The following is a 22,895-nucleotide window of genomic DNA, read 5'->3' as shown; positions in this document are numbered from 1 at the left end:
AACAAAGGGTTATGACACTTACACATTTTGTCTATCAAGATAATCTTTACAAGTTAACACAACATTTATACATTTTGAAGCCTAAATAAAGTTGTCAGATATAAAAAAACTAACAGTAGGCTATAAACGGACTACAGCACACCATGGTCGCGGATCAACGTCACCACCACCAAACTTCCTCAAACTTTATTTAAAAAACAACTTTATTTAAAAACATGCTCGCTGATTATGATCTGCGCTGTGTATGAATACTTATCCACTTTTTCATGAGAAATGCTGTCCAAATGTCCTGTTTGTCATGATGACGTCTAAAGTCCCCGCCAAAGGAAGTAGTCCCTTTTAGCAACTTGTTAGGAACTGCCGTTTTTAAGACACAATAAAAGGTTTGAAAAAATCACAAGCGGGTTATAACTGGTGTGTTTTATGTCATAGATCAAAACGTGAAAATATTTAGAGGCTTTATTAACCACAGACCTTATTTCAGGCGATTTAGCAAAAACCCATTCAAAAAACCCATAGACTTTAGGGCGATGGAACCGGAAGTCCTAAATTACTAACTTGCTTCCGGGTTTTGCCTACAAAAACACGTCATCTCTGAGGTACTCTATAGGGCTTTAGACTACCTTGTGAATCGACGCCCCCAGGGCAGGGTTGCCACCTTGTGGATAAACTAATTACTGCAAAAAAAATGAAATGTGCATGTGCGACCTAAGTGTACAAGTGGCGAGGTTAAAAAAAACCCTGGCAGTGCACGTACTCTTCTGATGACGAAATTCGTGTCACGCGCACTGTACACTGAACCTCGCGTACGTGTAAAAAGTGAAGTATACTTTGGGCTTTACAATGGGTGCCGCATGCGCATGTCCATTAAGTCCATGGGTGTCCCATTTGTAATTGTAGGTTTCAGAAGGGTGCTCACAAGCGCCCCCTTTGCGGTCGATATGCACCCTCGATGCGCAGTTTTGCCGATCCTGCACTGAAGCGAGCTCTGTAGCAGACTTCTTTCCAAAGCGGTGTTATGTCATGAAAGTGCGGACTTGTAGGAAAACCCGCAAATGTTTAGGGTGCCATTTGGGACAGGGCCTTAAACAAGACAAAATGTAGGGTGGGGCTTGATTTTGTCCATGGGGAATCGATAGGATGATAACCATCCTGTCAATCCGATGGTTGGATAGTTGTGGTTTGCTATTGCTGTGATCTCATGTGAGTGACAGGTTGTCCCGCCCTCGCACCAGTAAACACGTCATCAGAGAAGAGAAGAGATGTCGTTGTAAAGGGGGAGGGGAAGTTATTTTGATTAACATTACGAGGGCACATCAATTTAAAAAAAACAATGATGTGCACGGATAAACCATTTATAATAAATATGGCAATATTCCATAACAAATAATAATTGTCCATTTTTATTTCATGTTGACTTCAAGTGTTTCAAAACATTGGTTCAACCAATGGCGTGAGTTTGGGGGCCGGGCTATCTGTTTGTATGACCAATGGAAGAAGGGGGAGTGTTCAGGAAACTTGGCGCTTGTGGTGTAGAAATTACACACTTTTCCTTTAAATAAAAAAAAAAAAAAAAAAAAAAAAAACAGCAGAAGGATGCAGTGTTTTTTTTTTCAACCTCAGAATATTAAGCGCCCTCCAGCGGGGAAGTTCTCTAACAGCAGCAGCCATGTGGAGAGACTTCTGGGATGCTGGAGGATTATGAGGCGGGGATTCCAGTGACCCAGGTATTGGTCCAGTGTTCGAGGGTCGTCTAACCCGCCGTTATCTCTTCACTATAATAACACATCAGCTTTAACTGGCATCTAGCCTTGAGTGACTTCTTGAATCTGATCATCCGCTCGAGTATTTATTGCCTCTCTCTACGCCGCAGTGGCGAGACTCTCGTGACGGAAGTGAGCCATTAGAGTAGCTTTTATCCTTTCTGTGGTTATTGTTAGTGCTGATATTCTCATAACGTGAGACACGATGGGAATTCGGACGGGGATCGCCTTGATTTTTCTCGCAGCTTTTGCATTTGTTGCAGCTGAGGACGGAGAAAGCAAAGAAGGCGTGATCGAACAGTTGGTTGTGGAGACACTGGTAAGTTGGTTCAAGTTTTTTAATTTTATGAATGACTATTATTACAAGAGTCCACGTAGCAGATCACTGCATGCGTGCTTTTATCACAAGTGCATGTTAACGTCTCAGTGCAAACATGCACTGTTGCATCTATTTTAATAAAGCCAATGTTCTGCGCATTTCAGTTCCTTTTCAATGCCACTCTTTAATATTTCTCAATAATATGTTTTTGACTATTTTAGGTGATGCCGGAGACATGCACGATTACATCCGAGATGGGAGACACGCTTCAAATTCATTACACGGTATATAAATACAGCGTTATTAAAGCCTATTATGTTGTAAAACGAGGCACCTCCCAATGAAATATCTTTGTATTATGACATAAAACATGCTAAATGGACTTATGCGGGGTTATTTGCACATGAAATCATTCAATGATGTGGCAGACTCGAGCTGACATCTGGACTCGCCATATCTGAATGAAAATAGAGTTGTAATGCATTACGTGTGAAGGATGAACGCGATTAACACATTCCTTTTAAGTTCAGACAGAATAGAAGTTCATCATGGAGTCGAAATGCAGTTATTTGTAATAGTATTTTAGTTTTAAGCGAAACCAAATGTTCTGGAGGAGGCGGAGCAACACGTCAGCATTTGAGTCAGGGCGAGCAGCGTCGATTCGGACTCGAGAAACTGCACGAGAGAGCCTTGTGCGCGCGCACTCGCGCTACAGGAAACATGAAGGGGAGACCGAGTATTTTTTTATTATTTATTTATTTTTTACTTCTGCGATTAGGAGTAAAAAGTCTTCTACAAATAATGAAAAAAAAAAAAAAAAAAAATCAGGATTTTTTTTTAATAAATTAAAAAAATAATTAATTTAACACGATTACATTTTGTGACAACATGCCCCATTTTTTTTTTCATATATGGGGTACTATATTAAACGTGCCATTAATAACCAAGTTGAACTTTTTTAAAAAGTAGTACAACTGCTTTTGTACTATATATATATATATATATATAGATGCATATGTTTATATGTATAGTACTTTTGTTACTTTAAACAAAACGAACTTTAATTGAAAATAAAATAAAAACAAAATATTAAATTAAAAAATTCTTATTGTATATCACATTTTGTTTAGTTTAACTTGAAGTACTAAAATAACTAAAACTAATAAAATGACAAACAATTTTAAATTAAATTTAAACAGAAAATTAAAAAAAATAATAATTTGAAAAAATATTAAGTCTTTCTTATATATATATATATATAAGAAACATCAAACATTTAAAAGGTAAATATTATACAAAATATATACAAATATTCACACAATTGTCACAAACAAAAATTGTAATTAATAAAACGCATAACATTTTTACATATAAAACACGTGACAACATGCCCCAATTTAATATTGTTCCTTTTTAAAATCTGCCGTATAGTTCATCCTTATCTTAATGCAGGCTGATATGGTTCTATTACACTAGTTTTGTGGTTTGGCAGTGACCTTGGTGGCTGTCACTTTTTATTACTTGTTTTTTATTGAGTCTTATTCTATAGGTATTTACTACAGATAATTTGCTGCATCTACATAAAAAGGGATGCAACTAACCGGCAACTCTATTTTTCATCTCCTGTGCAGGGCCGATTAACGGACGGGAAGGTGATTGACACTTCTCTGTCTCGTGAACCTCTGGTCGTAGAGTTGGGCAAGAGGTCTGTCATCACAGGTACAAGGCTCAGTCATCTCAATGGAACCCGAAATTACATGATGTTCATAAAAACAGAAATAAAACAGAGCACAGATTTCACAACTCATCATATTTATATATATTTATATTCTTGTATAGTTTAGGGCAGGTTTAGTTCCAACCGGACTGTGAGACAAAATGACAACTGTAGCACAATTTTACCGTTTATACCATTATATAGTACCAGGGGAAAAAGATACTTTGGGTAAAATGCTTCAGAAAATGTATTATTTTTGTCTGTCATACACACAGTATATGACTCCAGACCATTCAAACCAGGTTTGTGACGAGGCCTATTAATTAGCATGTTAAGAGCATTTCATAATAAACAATGTCAGAATTGTGAAAATTAAGGAAAGACAATTAAAACTTTGAAATTAGTTAACTTTGTTTTCTGCTTAAAATGAAAGCATTTTGATAATTATGTACATTGTTTGTTTGATTTTTTTTTTTTTAGTAGATACTTATTTTAAGCAAAATATAAAAATGCTCCAGGTGTCAAGAGGAAAACCCTGAGCCGTCATACAGTATCTTTTATCAGTCACATGGCCATACATACTGTAGGTATCTGAATGTAAAAATAATAATAGCATGATAAAACATCTGATCATACCTCAACTGATGAAATATAAAAATAAAATTCTCAGACGCCACTGCTTTGGCTCTCGGGACACAATATCCTCATCTTTAATGACTATTTTGACTGTTTAGGTTTTTTTTTTTTTCCTTTTTCTTTTACAAAGTACTACTGCTACCCAGATGGAAATGTATATAACTATTCCAAAAAAAAAAAAGTATTGTCCGGACCTCTTCTGGGAAGGAAATATAGAGACCGGACCTCTTGGAACTTTAATTGAATACTTCTGGTTTAGGGTAACTATAATGTCATTTTGAATTTGAAAAAGATGGTTATAATTACTAAGGACAGCTTTTTGGGCTGTGTTTTTTTCTGTAAAAACATATAATAATCAGAAATGATGTGGTGTTTCCACAATTGCACATCCCTTTAAAACTTTTTTTTTTTTTGCTTGGCAGGTCTAGAGCAAGCCCTGGTCGGTGTGTGTCAAGGGTAAGTCGACTGAATTTCAGTTTGGAATGTACAGTTGTATCAATGCATGTAGGCAGAGATGGTGAAAGTACAGCTACTGAACAATATGTTCAAGACCACTTAAAGAAAAGGTCTTTTAGGGTGAGGTTTGAATCACCCACTTGAAAGTCTTTTTTCATTCTTTTCTGTCTATGTTTTTGCACAGGCAAAAAATCAAGGCCACGATTCCAGCTCATCTAGCGTATGGAAAGAGAGGATACCCTCCAACCATTCCAGGTACCATGGCAACACACTTAAAGAGGACCATTTTACAAAGTCTTGATTTTGCTTTTAGAGTTTACTAGAATAGGTTTCCATGCTTGAATGTTCAAAAAACACCTAATTTTTCACATATTTTACATTGTTGCAGCACCTCTCTTCCCAGTCTGTCAGTAACGCTCTGGGGTGCATTTCTCGAAGTCAATTATGGTTGCAAGTTCCGTCGTTGCCAACACAATTCAATGCAACTTGCGGCCATAGTTGGCTAACGATACTTTTGGGAAACACACCCCTGTTTAGTTCCTGTCCAGGGCTGTACCCACCATTGAGGTCCGGACCTCGGCATTCCTCCGAAGTGTATATAATAAAGAATGTGAAATAATTGCACATTATTAACTCTACTTTGGTGCTGCAAGGATATTGCAAAACGCCAAGATTACGACCTTCTCATCTGAGCTGTCAGCAGTCTAACACCGCTCGTCAATGTCAAAATGTTTGAGATGACCAATCAAATCAAAGTAGGCGGGCTTGATGCTGAGCGCGAATTCCAGCACAACCCTTCAGTTAACAGTCATAAAGTGTAAGATAAGTAAGTAGCTAAACTAAACACTTAATATTTCACAGATGTTTTACGATAGAAATGTTAAACGAACAATAGAAATAATCAGGGATGCAAACTAATAAACTTTTGTCTAATTTCACAATTTTTACTATTGTTTACTATTTTGTTCCCTCGATTTGCTAAATCGTGCGCACGATTTACTATTTTGTTCCCTCGATTTGCTTAATCGTGCGCACAATTTACTATTTTGTTCCCTCGATTTGCTAAATTGTACGGACGATTTACTATTTTGTTCCCTCGATTTGCTAAATTCCATTCCCTCGATTTGCTAAATCGTGCGCACAATTTACTATTTCGTTCTCTCGATTTGCTAAATCGTACGCATGATTTACTATTTCGTTCTCTCGATTTGCTAAATCGTACGCACGATTTACTATTTCGTTCTCTCGATTTGCTAAATCATATGCAAGATTTACTATTTCGTTCCCTCGATTTGCTAAATCGTACGCACGATTTACTATTTCGTTCTCTCGATTTGCTAAATCGTACACACGATTCACTATTTCGTTCCCTCGATTTGCTAAATCGTACACACGATTTACTATTTCGTTCCCTCGATTTGCTAAATCGTATGCACGATTTACTATTTCGTTCCCTCGATTTGCTAAATCGTATGCACGATTTACTATTTCGTTCTCTCGATTTGCTAAATCGTACGCACGATTTACTATTTCGTTCCCTCGATTTGCTAAATCGTATGCATGATTTACTATTTCGTTCCCACGATTTGCTAAATCGTACGCATGATTTACTATTTCGTTCTCTCAATTTGCTAAATCGTACGCACGATTTACTATTTCGTTCTCTCGATTTGCTAAATCGTATGCAAGATTTACTATTTCGTTCTCTCGATTTGCTAAATCGTATGCAAGATTTACTATTTCGTTCCCTCGATTTGCTAAATCGTACGCACGATTAACTATTTCATTCCCTCGATTTATAAATCGTGCGCATGATTTAGACAATTTTTTCCCTGCATGTCACGTGAAAAAAAAAGACAGAAGGTGATGGAGATGAGAGAGGAAGAGCAGGAAAAATTTGTGCTACTGCTCACTGACAGAGTTTAAAGCTTTTGTTATCCATTTTTTTTTTTGTCCTTCAAACGTCTTAAAATGTACATAAGTAGATCAGGGAAATCTAAATTTTCTTGCGAGGCATTCCCCCGAACCCCCCTAGCAAACTCAATTTTGGGACCTCTGTATATATAAAACCTTGTGTACGGCCCTGTTCCTGTCTCTATGAAGCCCCTCCTTCTGAAAAGCGCAATGTGCTCCGATTGGTCAGCCAGACCAGTGTGTTGTGATCGGTCAGCCGCTGCGAGGATGTTTCGGACATGTCACGCCCCTTCTCATAACCGCATTAGATCCATCTTTTGGACATTGTGACAACATGTTACTAACACAACTCAACCAGGCCTCACCCTCTTTATTTTGCGTATGCACTGGCAGGGAATTATTAAAATGAGGGATATTGTGACGTGTTCGTTCCCAGGAGAAAACTCAAGACTACAATCGAAACGTTTCAGGGAGTTCAGAAACAGTGCGCACTGATATAGAGAATAACTTTGGAGTGACTTTGTGCTTTGTAACGTTTCAGACCTTCTTCATGCTCAAACTGCAACATTACATACTAAAAGAAAGTTGAAAATGTGAAAAGAAAAATTTCATAAACTAATCCATCACCATCAGAAGTAGTAAAATTGACAAGATTTTTTATCAGTAAAAGCTGGAGAGTGATGATGATTAAATGACATTCGATGTGATAATCTTTTCTTCATCTTTCCATCTGTCTGTTCCTCACAGGGGACAGCACACTTGAGTTTGAGGTGGAGGTGATCTCTCTGTCCCAGCAAACGCCCTGGCAGAAGCTAGTTAACGACGTCTTGCCTCTTTTGTGCTTGGCACTGGTTCCCACTTTACTGGGCTTAGTGGGTCTCTACCTCTACAACAAAGCACACGCACAACCTCAAGGCAAGAAGAAGAACAAAGACAAGAAAAGCAAGAAGAAGTGAGATCAAAGCCAAAAAGAATAAACTATTTAAATAATAAAAAAAATGCTTTGTTTGGTGCTTTCTATTTTTTCTTGTGACTTATTTGAGCCATTAAAACATAAAAAAGTATGTTACATTTATGTTTAAGATATTGAACAGATACTTTTATCTAGAGCCACTTACAAAAGGTGTTTTAGGATGGATAGTGGTCCCAAAAGTATCTACACTGAGTATTCTTTTTCAGAAGTATTTTCAAGTATATCAGAAATAGGGAGAGAGCAGGAATAATTTGTTTTTTTGTAATTTATTCAGACAATGTTTAGCCTAAACTGTAGACATTCCACCTCAAACATCTTTGATATATTAGTCAGCCAGTACCTGTGGGATTTTTTTAAATGTTTTTCCAAAAAGTCTCTTATTGCTCACCAAGGCTGCAGTTATTTGATCAAAAATGTGCTTTTAATATACTATCTCTGTGTTTAAAAAATGTATTTAGATAATACTTATAGTACATTTGAACCCATAGTGTACTACAAGTGGTAACTAAATTTATTTTTTAAATACAGAGATAGTATATTAAAAGCGCATTTTAGTTCATATTTCATGGTGTCTCAAAATAGCATAGTTGAGTACACTTAGATGTTCTTGAGATTATCTTAAGACGTACTAAAGAAGAATTTTTAGTATATTAAGTACAAAATTAGTGCACGGAAATAGAGCACTTTAAGTACATTATAGAAGTACTTTTTTTCCATCTGGGTGACAAAGTTCTCTCAAAGTTATGAACAAACGTTCTTCCAGTAACGTAAATAGAACATTAGTTCAAAGTTATGTGGTCTTTAATAACGTCCTCAAAATGTTAGCACAAAAATGTTGTATTTAAGTTATACATCGTTCATGGAACTTTTTTTTCTGAAACATTTTAGTTGGACGTTTGTCTAACATTTTTGAAATTTTGAATAATTTCAGAGAACATTCAAAAGTAATGTTCCCATAATGTTTGCAAAATTATAAAACGTAATGTTCCCTTAACATTCGTATAAGAAAAAAAGTTTTTAAAACAATTAAAAAACTAGACATTTTGAACGTTCAGGAAACGTTCAGAAATAATGTTTTCATAACTTAATGGGAATGTTAGCAAAATAATCTTAGAATATATTTTTGTTAGCTGGGTAGTACATTGTAGTGTGCGTCTCTAATTAATCGACATACATCAATCTCAGTGAATGCATGAACTGATAAAAATGTTTACCTTGGATGCAATTCAAGTCGCTTTGGATAAAAAGTTTTAAAATGATCAAGATAACCATCTGTAATACTACATGTTTTCCAGGTGAAAGGTCTTTCTGTTGGCCAAAATTCAATCAAGACACTGATAGAGTTCAGCACTCGCATACTGCTTCTCCAAACGTAAAGACTTTCTCTGCTCTGGAAAGAATGTTTTCCTCCAGGTGATCAGTCCAGCATTATCAGCAAGCAGTGGAGGAGAAGGGTTAAAGGTCAAAGACAAAAGGTTAGGAGATTTTCAAGATTCAGCAGATCTTTAGGCACTGTCTTCAACTGTTTGGAAAGGATATACTGTGCTAAGCCTTGTATATTTAACAATATTGCTGTTTTGTTAAGGAGTTTGTGTTCCCAGCATGCATTGCGACATTAATACAGTTCATTTTGAGGTTTATGTGTTGTGTTGAGGATTTGTTTCTTACTGAAGTCTTTTTAATACAACAATTTTGCATTAATGATGAACAAATCCAAGTTGACTAAATAAATAACAGAAGACCATTTGAGATAAAGCAAAAATCCTAATTATGATGCCTTTATTTTTTATATTTTTCAGTGTAAAATAAGTTTTGTGAGGTGTTTCTTTGGCCAGAAGATTCAGTAAAGTCTTGCATCACATTGCAATCAACTTCACCTTACATTTTAATATGCATCAACCTGTTTTCCTGGTGTATAAAGAGGATGCTTGTTGAGAGAATGTTTGGTTCGCCTACACTGCCACAACAAAGGTAGATGTTTCAAATCTCAGGCAAATTTGTGATTAGTATCTTTGTCAATGTGAGTACAAGTAAAAAGATGACATAAACAGATTGAAAAGTGCAGACAAACCCTTAGTAGTAGATTGTGTTACAGCAAATCATACCATGGATTTTCAGGGCACAAAATCCATACTTCTTTTGTTGTTCATTGCTTGATAATCTTCAATGATTTGGCGCCATCTTGAGGCAATGAACTTTTTGCTCTAGAACCGTCACATCTATGTTATTGACATAGAGTTGTAAGAAAATACTGTGAGGAAAGTGTCTGCTAAAATCATAAATTTAATATAAAATATATTGAGATCATTGCAATAAACAGACTGCAAGACTGCCAGGCATAAAATATTTTAATTGCTTCCAGAAACACACTGCATTACACGTTTCACATCTATTCCTTAAAGCTGTTTCTGCACAATATTTGCTGCTTCTTGGACCACATAGCGCTTTTGATCGCGTCTCTCAGTGGCAGCGGTGGCCTGTAGAGTTGGAGACGACACCACCAGAAGCTTTTTTTGCTGAAAACTCTCATCAGGAACCGAAACTTCATCCAGGTACTGCTTCAGATAGATCCTCAGTCGTTCATTCTCCTGTAACATAAGCATTTTCTCTCGCTTCAGACACAAACGGTCAAGCTGAACCTTGTTGTAACGTTGCCAGAACTTTCCAAGAGGAGAATATTCATGTATTAGCTGTGGACAGAGGATAGGACAAGGGGAGAAAAGTCAAAAGACAACATAAATGATATAACTGAATTTAGCAGATGATAAGAATAATGGAAAAGAAATGCTACTACACATCGAATTAAAGTAATGAAACAGCATGAAATATCCTGTTTTTCTTCCCCAAAACAACATATCTCTGAGTGAAACAGGATATCCATTGAGAAAATAATGATTTTTTTCTATCTGGAATTAATTGGATTGTAAAAAACAGACACTCCATGTCAGAATGGTGGCGTATCTGATATGAAAACAAGTTTACAGTGGATTGTGGGATTATATGGAGTATGATTTTAATAAACCTGAGCGAGTTTCTCAGTCGGTGACTCCATGGCATTGGCTCTCTCCTGATTCAGCTCTTCTTCACTCAGTGATGATTTGTAGAAGGGCAGAACCTTCTCGTGCTCCGTCTCCATCTTACTACACACCTCAGAGAGACGCACCAACCTTTCCCCCTACGGAAGAGACAGAATTTTGATTGATTAGATGTTAAGAATATTGCTAAAATATATTTATTTAATTCCAGAATTAGATATAATCTCCCATCCCAATAAATTTTCAAAATGCATCCATGTTGCAAGAAGAAAAACATTTCTGGTCTACTAATCTGGTCTGCTAATGATACAAGACACAGTTTCTCCCTGTTCAGCTTGACTGAGATATTATTAACTAATAAAGTTGCATCTTTTATGAATAAAAATGCTTAAATGTATCATTAAAACACATTTAGTGTTCTGATATAATTTTGCATGTAGCATGAAATTATGTTTTTAAATATATTGAATAAATATATTCAACCTGCTAATCAGGTATGTCCATGATTCTGAGCACATGACTGGATACTATCTACATTGTAAGATTTTGACCTCTCATTTTAAGCATGTAAAACATATTAAATATAATAAAGGTAAAATATTGGTAATTAAAGTTATTGGCCAGAGGGTAAAAATACTGTAGTAAGCAATCCAAAATTGTATATCACCAAGTAAAGCATGTTCCTGGATCAACATCCAATCAGAATTAAGGGCTAGGTTTACAGTTAATGTTCAGTTTAGGCTTGTAACACCATTATTATTCACATATAATTTCCCTCTGATTTTAGAAGTTATGGTTAGGGTTAGGTTTAGGGTTTAGGACAATGTTTTTGGACAGGAATTTTGCTTCAGGATCAACACAAGATGTTGTTTCAGGAACATGTCTTACTTGGCAAAATCACAGTGACCATTACTTAAAGGGATAAAGCAGTTGTTTGTAAAATTAAGAACAATATGTGTTTGGTGGTGTGGAACCGGAAGTATGTAAATAATAAATGTGGGTGTAATAAATTTACCAGTGCTACAGTCTCCTGTAGTTTCTTAGCAGAATTGCTGCTTTGAATGGTAAGTTTAGTGAGCTGCTTTCTCCGAATCGTTTGGGCCGCACCGAGCTGGACTCTGAGATGTTGAACTTCCTGGGCGAGCTCATCACGGTCTGAACGAAGCTGCTGAACTCTTTCTCCGGTTTGACTAGAGCTCAGCTGACAGCGCAGAGCAGAGATGGACTCCTGCAAAAGTTTTTTTTTTTTTTTTTCATTTTAAATAACAATAAAATCATCAAAATTATGAAATATCACAATCGGAAGAAAAATGCTTCTCCAAAGTAGTCAGAAAAAAACAGATACCACACTGGATTTTTGTCTGACCTGCAACTTCTGAATGTGCTTTTTATGTGCGTCAATCTCTTTAGCACTTTGTTTATCCTTGACATGCAGAGAGTCAGCTGCGATGATTTTGTCTTTGGTGGACTCATTATATTCGTGTAAAACCACCTGCATGTCTCGCCACAGTTTTTCCAACACCCCTTCCATCTGATCTTTCACTATTTGCTTTTCCTCTTTGTTCTGCAGAAACAAAACCAACAACATATTATTATATTACAGGGTTTTTTTTCAATTGCTAACATCCTTTTGTCCAATCACATTTTCAAAACTCAATTAGCACAACATCCATCTGTTGTGACCATACCACATCAGCGTCAGCGCCCGGCCACCTTGGTTGCTGTGCCCTCTTACCTCTGCTCCATTACATCATACCCTCTCTTCCCCCTTTATATATCAAATAAATGCTGTTATTTTGAACTTTCTATTCATCAAAGAATCCTGAAAGAGTCGGTGCCGATAGCCTCGTGGGCAGCACGCCGACACATAGCACGACTGTGCCTCCAGTGTCCCGAGTTCGATCCTGTTGCCCTCTCTCCACCCTTATGTTTTCCTGTCTTGTCTGTACTGTCCTATTCAATAAAGCCATGAAAAGGCCAAAAATATAACTTAAAAAAAGAATCCTGAAAGAAAACTTGTCATAGTTTCCACAAAAAATATTAAGCAGCATAGCTGTTTTCAACATGGATAATAATAAGAAATGTTATCAGCATATTAGAATGATTTCTGAAGGATCATGTGACACTGAACACTGGAGTAATGATGCACATTCTAAATTATATTAAAATATTAATACAATAAAAATGTATTAATATTGCACAATATTACTGTTTTTATTTTTGATCAAATAAATGCAGGCTTGGTGATCATAAAGGCTTCTGTTAAAAACATTACACTTGTAAATTGTAGCCTACATATATTTGTGTAATCTGTATTTTTAATTCATGAGTTTAATTCATGTTTTTATATTTGTATTGCACTGCATATATTTGAGGTTAATGCAATAATTATGATTTTGTAAACCAAGACACTCTAACGCTTATTATATTTAAAAAAAAATGATCTTTTTCTTCTTTGTTCTAGCTTGTTGAATTAATCTAGTTTTTACTAAACTTATGAATATTGCTGGTACTATGAAAAATAGCTTGTGATGTTCCTCATTTGTAAGTCACTTTGGATAACAGAATCTGGCAAATTAACAAATGTAAATGTAAACATAATAAAAGCAGTACCTGTTTTGTAATTTGATTGCCAGTGCTCTCGTAGTCACGTCTAGCCTCATTGTCAAGATCAGCGTAGTGCTTTTCCATGGAAAACATCACATTCTCCAAATTCATACTCTCCTTCTGGTGCTGTGAAAGAATTTGCTCCCTGGAATTTAAAAGAAATAACATACAGATGATGCTACATTGGCTCATTCCTTTGCAGTGCATTTTCATGTCCCCATATATGTCTTATTATATAAAATATTATACTTTTTTTGTGAAATCCATTTCATTACATCATTTTTGGTGGGAAAACAACAGTGTAAACATCATTATTAGTAGCCTAATGATCTTGTTAATTCTGTGATGTTTTGTGGTATTACTGTAGTTGGAGTTTCTTGCATTAAATTTCATAAATCCTTATGACAATATCAACATTTTAATAGATAATTAGTATACAATATATAATATGCATTTTTTTATTATATAATATACAAATTCAACTACAAAATTGAAATGAACTTCAAGCTTCAAATGAACTTCAAGAAAGTGTCTCCATCCATCATAAACATATTCCACATGTCTCCGGGGGGTTAATAAAGGCCTTCTGAAGCAAAGCGATGTGTTTGTGTAAAAAAATATATCCATATTTAACAAGTTATGAAGTAAAATATCTAGCTTCCGCCAGACCGCCTTCCATATTCAACTTACGGAAAAAAAACTGTTGTGTCAGTTAAGCTTTCAGTTAAGCCGATTGTGTTCATCAGAAAGAAGAAAGTCATACACACCTAGGATGGCTTGAGGGTGAGTAAAGCTTGGGCTAATTTTCATTTGAAAGTGAACTAATCCTTTAAGTTAGTTTCCTTACAACCAAAGCATGTTCATTTTCTAAAGTCAAAAGGTGCATCATAAAAGGAATGGCCCAGTTTATTTTGTCAGAACCTGTCAAATTGGCCAAGTTAACACAGCCTTGAAAACAAAACACTAGCTTTTGTGTGTTTGTTTGTTTGTGTGTATACCTCTCAGTATTATACTCTGAGCTAAGTTCTTCAAGACTGGTGTTGAAGTTGAACTCTAGTTCTGCCAGCCGACTCCTATGAAGCTCTAACAGACAGTCCACGTTCTGCAGATGAGAACTGCGCGCCAGCTCTGACTGTTGCTCCCTCTCAGATAGATCAACCACCAAACTCTGTAAAACACACACACACACGTTGGGTTTTCATGTTCTATGGGGATATTCTATAGACATAATTATTTTTATACTGTACAAACTGTATATTTTATCCCCTAAACCAACCCATCACAGAAAACTTTGCATTTTTATATTCTCAAAAAACATCACTTGGTATGATTTATAAGCTGTGTGTGTGTGGTCCTGGTAAACCCTACGTTATGGGCACCCAAAAATGTCCCCACAAGTACAAGGATTTCGATGTTGCCATCTTTGTGGGGACATTTTGTCCTCATTATGTAGGATTTACCAGGACCACACACACACACACACACACACACACACACATACAGACATGCGTTTGTTACTCCCAGACTCTGCAATGAAAGCTATGGAATGTAAAAGTGAGAGTCAAGTCTATATGTTTTATATATATAGTCACCTTAATGATGTTGTCTTTGTAGTCGAGGACTCTCTCAAAGCTCTGGCTGAGCACTGACATGTCATTGCGTAGCTCTGCTGTCTTGGTCTGTGTTAAAACAGCACGCCACTGCTGCCGCAGCTTGTGGAGATTCAGAATGGTGTTCCTCTCCTCTTTCTGCAGTTTATCCTAAAAAAAACAAATCATTTCTGGTGCAGAACTCCATTGTCTGAGATTTTTAAGATCGGCAGGACCCATTTCTCAATACTTTTCTCAAAACTTTTCACACAGCAGTGAGAACAACAGTGTCTATGTGGGCTAAACTTTGGATCATTTACGTATCACTGCTTTGGCACAAAAATCATTTGATGATTATATCTTTCAAATTACATGAATTCTTTTCCCACTTAAGCCGGGTGCACACTGTGCGATTTATAACAGTCCTTTACGATTGTTGCTTGTCAGACTGTACGAACATGATCCTCATGTCACACTGTGGGATCTCAGCTTATGTCAGACTGTACGACAGTCAAGACGCGTTAAAAACGGACGCGCGCGTGAAACCTTGTCCAGAGTATTACATCATCAACCCACACACATTCGGTGACAGTGAGCTGCATTACACGTGGGACTGAAATGGTGGCTAACAAAGACATCTCTGGCGTTAATTTTGATCACGGCTTGTCTTGAAAAAGGAAGACAATTTGACATTCGTCGTAACAATCGTAAAGGACTATTATAAATCGCACAGTGTGCACCCAGCTGAAGTCACACTGCAGGACTGGGCGCCAAATCTTCTGACACTGCCAGAATTTTGTTGGAGGTAAAATTTGATCGCAACGGTCATTAACCGGCTGTCTGTGAACATGTCAAACTAGTGATCAAAGACCACAGATTTTTCCGTTTTTAACGCGTCTTCACTGTCGTACAGTCTGACATAAGCTGAGATCCCACAGTGTGATATGAGGATCATGTTCGTACAGTCTGACAAGCAACAACCGTAAAGGACTATTATAAATCGCACAGTGTGCACCCGGCTTTAGTCAGTAGTTAGTTCAGTTTCATTACCATCTATGCAAAAGATGACAGAAATGTGTCCTATAGAGATTCTAAAAAAAAGTAAGAAGTTCTAAGTAAATAAATGTTTTGAAAAAAAGAAAAAAGTCCTGATTATTATGCAATACACCAAAAACCATCAACACAAATAATAATAAAAATAAATAATAAAACCACCTTTTTTGATGATCTGATTCATAAATATGTATTCATAGATAAATATTTTATGCATGAAATTTAATTGACAAAATGAGATTTTAGGACAAACCAAAGACCCGTGAATTTTACTTTAAAATCTTTCATGTAGCTAAATGTATTAAATAATATATTATTAACCCTCATCCTCTCCTTGCAAATTGTATCAAATCCTTCCCTCGGTGGTCAAAATGACCCAAAGCCCTAAAATTATACTTTTTTTTTTTTTTTTCCCCAGAAAGCTTACTTAATTTCATTTTGATAAGATTTTTTTCTATTTTTAAATGCATTTTTTGTTTTTTGGAGATTTTTTATTTTATTTACCTTTAAATTACTAGATTTTATCAATAAATAATAAATAATAATTTAAGCACATTCTTCACATTCTTTCAACTTAAATTCAAAATAACTCACCATTCATGAATAACCCTGTAAATTCAGCTCAAATTTCTCACATTGGGTGTCTCTGCCGACCTCTTGTGGAAAAAAAATAATATAACATGATCTTTCATGACTCTTGCCACTAGATGGCCTTATAGCCCTATATGGAGCAAATAAGCTCTTCCCCTGGGTCCAAAAGACAGTTTCATTCAGATTTTTTTTCAGTACGCATTTAGGTATTTATTTATACATTATAAAATAATTTTTTTGGTGAAGTTTTAGCCTTTTTAATTGTAATTTTGACTTTTTTTTGTTTTTTTAGATTTTTCTATATATACTTAAGTGTCAGATATTGTAATAATTTTTCTGCATTCTAAATGTGTTCAAATCTAACCACTTCATATCTGTGCGCAGTCTGCATTGTGACTGATTGATTTTTATTTGAAAAAAAACGAAAAGAAAAAAAATGACCTCTTCATTTTAATGGGAATTCCTAGGTGTGTGTGTGTGTGTACGTGTGTGTATGTATGAGTGTGTTCTGCACTGGGGATGTTCTATAGTCTCATGCCTTCATTTGTGTGTGTGTTTGTTCTGGATTGTGCCAGATTTTTTATATTTTTTGATAAATAATAAAAAATAAAAAAAATCCTCAATTTCATTTATTCCTATGCGGGTCATATTGACCCGTGAGGGAAGGATTTGTTACTTCAACCACATAAACTCCTCAAATCCAGTCAAATTTTGTGTGTGTGTGTATTCAAAGTTCAAGTGCAACAAAAGTCCTAAGGTCTTGAACCACTCCTTTGAACACATGATTTAATTTTTTTTTTTTTTTTTTTAAACATTTTGGGTCAAAATGACAAGAGGGACGGATGAGTAATGTATTTAGTACAGAATATTTATTGATTGCAATGACCAAGGCTTTTTGGATAAATACTTTAAAATTAAAATAAAATAAATGAATAAATTGGATTTCATTTATTTCACGTGAGCAGCACGGCGCATGCGTGAAGATCTTATTGGTGTGGAACGACATGAGGGTGAGTACTTAATGACTGAAATTTCATTTTTGGTGAACTAACCCTTTAAACATCGTCACATACATTTTCTGTGTGTGACAATCTGCTTTGAAACAATGTGTACTGTGAAAAGCGCTAACATTACACAAATAAACAACAACATGATTTCTAAATCTAAAATATTTACTTCAGCTCATAGATATTTGATATGTTATTTGTTGTCAGCTGCTCAAACACACGGTTTGTCACACCTTGAGGAACTGGGTGAGCATGTCCTCTTTTCTCTTGGCAATCTCCTCCTCAGCTTGAGCCTTGTGCTGCATGTACAGAAGTCTCTCCTCCTCTGTCATCCCAGCATGTTTTCCACCTCCTTTCCTCCCTGCTTTTTTAGACATGTTTGCTGAATTTCTGTGGATCACAAATTCAAAAGTCCTCAAAAGATGAATTTTATTACATAAAATCAGAACTGGTAACTGGTTTATCAACACACCAAATTAAAAACAATTTATTATATAAAAAAAACATTCTCTTTTTGGCCATCAGACAGACAGACAGACAGACAGATAGATAGATAGATAGATAGATAGATAGATGTTTGTACTAATCTTCATTCAGGCTAATTAAAGATCAAGACGTTGAAAAATGCAGTAAGCGGTAGAAATAGAAAAAGATACACGAAACGTAACCATTTTTAATATTTACAATTCTGGTTGGTAAAAATACAAATATTTTAGGGCTACTAGCATTATTTCTTATCGTCTTACCCTCTGATGTTTTATCGTCTTCCGCCTCTGACGCGTTTGTGTTGACCGTTTCCTAGCAACCACCAATAAAGGCAACTGCACTACCACATGTTTCCAGTAGCGCGCGTATCTTTCACACCACAGAGTATAACAGTTGACACTGATGTAACTTTTTTTTTTTTTTATAGCAAAATCAATATAATAAATTCCTATTTTTTCAATAATATTTTTATTTAATAGTTTGTATTTTGTGGTAATTTAAGTAAAATTTATGTTGTTATTTGTTATATTTATATTGTAATATTTAAAATTTTTACAACATAATAGAATTAATTAATCCATACAATTAATTAATACGATACTACATAGGCCTACATTCCTTATTATTTTTTAGTTAACTTGTTGCTGTTTTTTTTTTTTTTTTTTTTTTTTTTGTAGATTGTTTTGCAGTTTGTTTGTAGGCTACCCCTCAAAAATTCTCGGTATTTTCGTGTTTTTTTTTTTTTTTTTTTAATTAAATTTCCGATTCATTTTAATAGCATTTAACCTTTTCGAATCACGTCCACGATTTGTGTTTGTGTGTGTGTGTGTGTGTGTGTGTGTGTGTGTGTAATACTAGTTGTTAGCAGCAGAGGGAGCTATGGCTTTAAATGTACGTATATTCTTATTCGACAATAAAAGACTCTTTAAGATTGTTATGGTTTTTTTTTTTTTTTTTTTTTTTTTTTTTTAAGTTAATCGATAGGGCCTACGTGACACTTGTATAATGCTGTTGTAAGTATTTTGGTCCCAGGATAATATTTTATATAAAATAGCCTAAGTTTCTAGCATGTTTTGAATATAAATAAACATAATAGAACAGTTGCATCCCTGGAGCATAATCATTCTGCTATTAAAGATTTCTTATCTTACATAAAACACAAGGTGCAGATAATTACTCATGATCTTTGTAACCTGTTTCCATTGCTGATTATAGAGAGACAATATACCACTGGGTTTATAAGGTGTTTTCAGTTGACTGACATGCAAAACAGGTTTCATTGGTATTGCTTGATCTAAAGAACACTGTAAAAAATCAAAAGTTGAGAAAACTTGTTTTTGTAGGAGATTTTTGAGTTTTCTCAACTTTTTGTTGTATAAACTGAATACAACAAGTTGAGAAAACTCAAAAACCTTCTGAAGTTTGTTGCCTTAAACTTTTAAGTTCTCTCAACTTTTGATTTTTTTACAGTGAAGTCAATAATATCAGGTTGCACATGCTACAGGTATTTATTAACTGAATGTCACTGATGTGCTTATATGATTAATTGTTCTGAAAAATTCCAGTTTTAAAACTCACCATGAAGAAAGGCCTTTTTGTAACTTAACTCAGTTCAATTAATTCATCAATACATTCATTGCTTTCTTCTTTGTGTTTTGAGTTTCGCCAACAAAAGGATGAGAAGTGCAAGTTAACTGATCACATGAGCTGGTGAAAAGAGGAGCTAGTTGTGTCTGAGGTGTCTTTGTTATGTATTTTTCTGGCCTTTTCCTTCACTTCCCTCTTAAGAGCTTGCTGAAGACTGTCTTGTTGTTTCTCATCATCACTCAGAGACTGTTCTTGGTTTGATCTGTGTAAGCTTTTAAACCAGCTGATTTTTTGAGCTAGCTGCTGTTAGTCTCATCAGCGTCTCTGCGTTTGATGGCTGTCCTCTCAACAGATTGTTTCCCCGTTCGTTCACCATTCTGTCACTTGTTGTCTGTTGTTCTCACCATACTGCAGAATTATTAGTCTTCAAACAGGTCTTTCAGAAGAAACTAATTATTTCGACAACAAACAGATATTAGAAGGTGACTGGAAGATGATTCCTTCTGTAAATTTTCTCCATTTTTTTTTTTTGGTCATTTCTTACTGTAAACATGAAAGTCATTTTAACAGAAGAATGTAAATGCTACAGTAAAAAACCTGGTTAACTGTAAGTTACTTAATCACATGGTATAAAATAAAAATGTTAAAGACAATATATTGCAAAAGTTTGATGTACTTCATAATATATGAAGAAAACTGTAAGCATAGCCTATGCTAGCCTACCATCAAAGTACAATACAGTTTAAAAATGTACATTTTTTTTTTTTTATGTATGAAAGTATAAAGTATAATTTAAAGTATGAATGGTCTCATAATTTAATTTTGCCGATAGGGACATTCCCAAAAGATTTTTGTAATTATGTATGTTGATTAGTTAATAACATGATTTAATCATGTTGTGTGTTTGTGTGTGTAAAACTCTGTTATTATTGACCACAAGTGGCTTTGCATTGTACCACCTGTGTTATTATCAGCACATTTTACAGTAACAGCTTTTAATAGCTCTATAATAGGCTGGTATAATGACATATACAGTAAGTAACTGTAAAATGTAGCCACTAACATGCCCATAATCCTTGAAACATCGTTCTTATACCAGCTGCACTTTTCAAATGTAATAAAATACGAAAGATTAAAAGTGAACTCTTTGCACAAATAATATTTTAGAAATTTATTTCTTTTTACAAATGCAAAACTTTAAACAAGTGCACGTGACCTTATACCACATGAACATTGTGGTTCTTTAATTTCCAGTCATATCGTTGCGGCATAAGTGAGGTAAGGTTCATGCTGAGCTTTGGTCATTCCTGGTAAAAGCACGTAAGACGAAGGAACAGCAGGTCCAGAACCCGGCCAGCCCAGGCAGTTATAGGGCACCATGTGGCCCGGGTTACCCGGAGACGGATGAGCGTGTGGCGCACCGGCCAGAACACCCATGCCGGGAAACGCGGAGACTCCACCGGGATACCCGAGCAAAGAATAATGTGGGAAAGGTGCAGGGGGTAATTCCGTCATTTTGGAGGACAGGTCGAGAAACGGATAGGGGTTGGCGGACAGGTGGTGGTGACTGAAAAACACCCGAGTAGCAGCAGCAACAGACGTTTTCTCCGCGCTCAGCGTGTCCGTGAGCGCGTCACCAGGTAACCGCGCACTTTTCAACGGGTCGCTGTCACCTAGATTATACGTCACATTAAAATGATACCTGTCTTTTTTGATCAAGGTTTTGGGCTTTCGGCGCGGTCTGTATTTGTAATCCGGGTGTTCTTTCATGTGAACGGCTCTAAGTCGTTTGGCTTCGTCGATAAAAGGTCTTTTTTCAGAGTCTGACAAGAGCTTCCATTCGCCTCCGAGGCGTTTGCTGATCTCAGAGTTGTGCATCTTCGGGTTGTCCAGTGCCATCTTCCGTCTCTGGGCTCTCGACCACACCATAAAAGCGTTCATAGGACGCTTAACATGGTCCATAGGCTTTGCCATTTCTGAAACAGTTTCTCTGGTGCTCCTTTTTCAATGCAGTCCAACGGAAAGCAGCCCAAAGTTCCTTTCACGCACAGTTCAGTCAGACCTGGCTATGTTACCTTTGTAACATGGCACCAAAATCTAGTCTCCGCCTAGAAATAAGTTTTACTATTTGTCAAGTATCAGTGACTTACAAAAATGCCATCAGACAGGCCTATTTATCTCTTCAAACAAGTGCCAGTAGTTGGAGTTGTTATCCATGGACGCACGGTGTGTGTGGGAGTCTCTGAAGTGACCTGGGCTTAAAAGCGAATCACACTGCTTAGATTTGTGCCGCCTGCGCTGAGTTTTGAATGAAGTGGGCGTGTCACTTCGTCCTGAGATAAATGACGTCACTGCGTGAGTGTCCTGTGAAATCTAGATACACGCTGAGCAGCACTGTGGGCCAGTTTTGCACTTCTACTTCGATGAGAATATTACTTTATTTAATCTTTAACAGATACTTAGTTCATTGTACAACCCGAATTCCGGAAATGTTGGGATGTTTTTTTTTAATTTGAATAAAATGAAAACTAAAAGACTTTCAAATCACATGAGCCAATATTTTATTCACAACAGAACATAACAAATGTTTAAACGGAGAAATTTTACACTTTTATCCACAAAATGAGCTCATTTCAAATTTGATGCCTGCTACAGGTCTCAAAAAAGTTGGCACGGGGGCAACAAATGGCTGAAAAAGCAAGAAATTTTGAAAAGATTCAGCTGGGAGAACATCTAGCAACTAATTATGTTAATTGATATCAGGTCTGTAACATGATTAGCTATAAAAGATATGTCTCAGAGAGGCAGAGTCTCTCAGAAGTAAAGATGGGCAGAGCTGTGAAAGAGTGCGTAAAAAAAAAAAGATTACTTTAAAAACAATGTTCCTCAACGTCAAATTGCAAAGGCTTTGCAAATCTCATCATCTACAGTGCATAACATCATCAAAAGATTCAGAGAAACTGGAGAAATCTCTGTGCAGAAGGGACAAGGTCGAAGACCTTTATTGGATGCCCGTGGTCTTCGGGCCCTCAGACGACACTGCATCACTCATCGACATGATTGTGTCAATGACATTACTAAATAGGACATTACTACAATCTGCAGATGCCAACTAAAGCTCTATCATGCAAAAAGGAAGCCACATGTGAACATGGTCCAGAA

General features: G+C 36.0%; 3 protein-coding genes across 3 annotated transcripts; 1 reads left to right on the top strand and 2 right to left on the bottom strand.

The window, feature by feature from the left end:
• The first annotated feature begins 1,654 nt into the window (after positions 1-1,654).
• On the top strand, positions 1,655-7,804 carry fkbp11 (FKBP prolyl isomerase 11). Its single transcript, XM_051897903.1, has 6 exons — positions 1,655-2,082; positions 2,304-2,366; positions 3,714-3,801; positions 4,858-4,891; positions 5,076-5,146; positions 7,553-7,804. The coding sequence occupies exons 1-6, from the start codon at positions 1,969-1,971 to the stop codon at positions 7,759-7,761; spliced, it is 579 nt and encodes a 192-aa protein (XP_051753863.1). The 5' UTR covers positions 1,655-1,968; the 3' UTR covers positions 7,762-7,804.
• A 1,041-nt stretch (positions 7,805-8,845) lies between these two features.
• ccdc65 (coiled-coil domain containing 65) lies at positions 8,846-20,826 on the bottom strand. Its single transcript, XM_051898176.1, has 9 exons — positions 18,407-20,826; positions 17,894-18,050; positions 15,013-15,180; positions 14,419-14,588; positions 13,427-13,565; positions 12,180-12,377; positions 11,829-12,041; positions 10,801-10,953; positions 8,846-10,468 (listed from the first exon to the last, which is right to left on the bottom strand). The coding sequence occupies exons 2-9, from the start codon at positions 18,035-18,037 to the stop codon at positions 10,175-10,177; spliced, it is 1,479 nt and encodes a 492-aa protein (XP_051754136.1). The 5' UTR covers positions 18,038-18,050; positions 18,407-20,826; the 3' UTR covers positions 8,846-10,174.
• A 63-nt stretch (positions 20,827-20,889) lies between these two features.
• sox21a (SRY-box transcription factor 21a) lies at positions 20,890-22,068 on the bottom strand. The gene has a single exon (XM_051898177.1). It carries the CDS (start codon positions 21,705-21,707, stop codon positions 20,988-20,990), a length of 720 nt encoding a protein of 239 aa, XP_051754137.1. The 5' UTR covers positions 21,708-22,068; the 3' UTR covers positions 20,890-20,987.
• Positions 22,069-22,895: the final 827 nt, after the last annotated feature.

The sequence above is a fragment of the Ctenopharyngodon idella genome, chromosome 6 (assembly GCF_019924925.1).
Source record: "Ctenopharyngodon idella isolate HZGC_01 chromosome 6, HZGC01, whole genome shotgun sequence".
Classification (NCBI taxonomy): Eukaryota; Metazoa; Chordata; class Actinopteri; order Cypriniformes; family Xenocyprididae; genus Ctenopharyngodon; species Ctenopharyngodon idella.
This window is presented reverse-complemented; position numbering and strand designations above follow the sequence as displayed.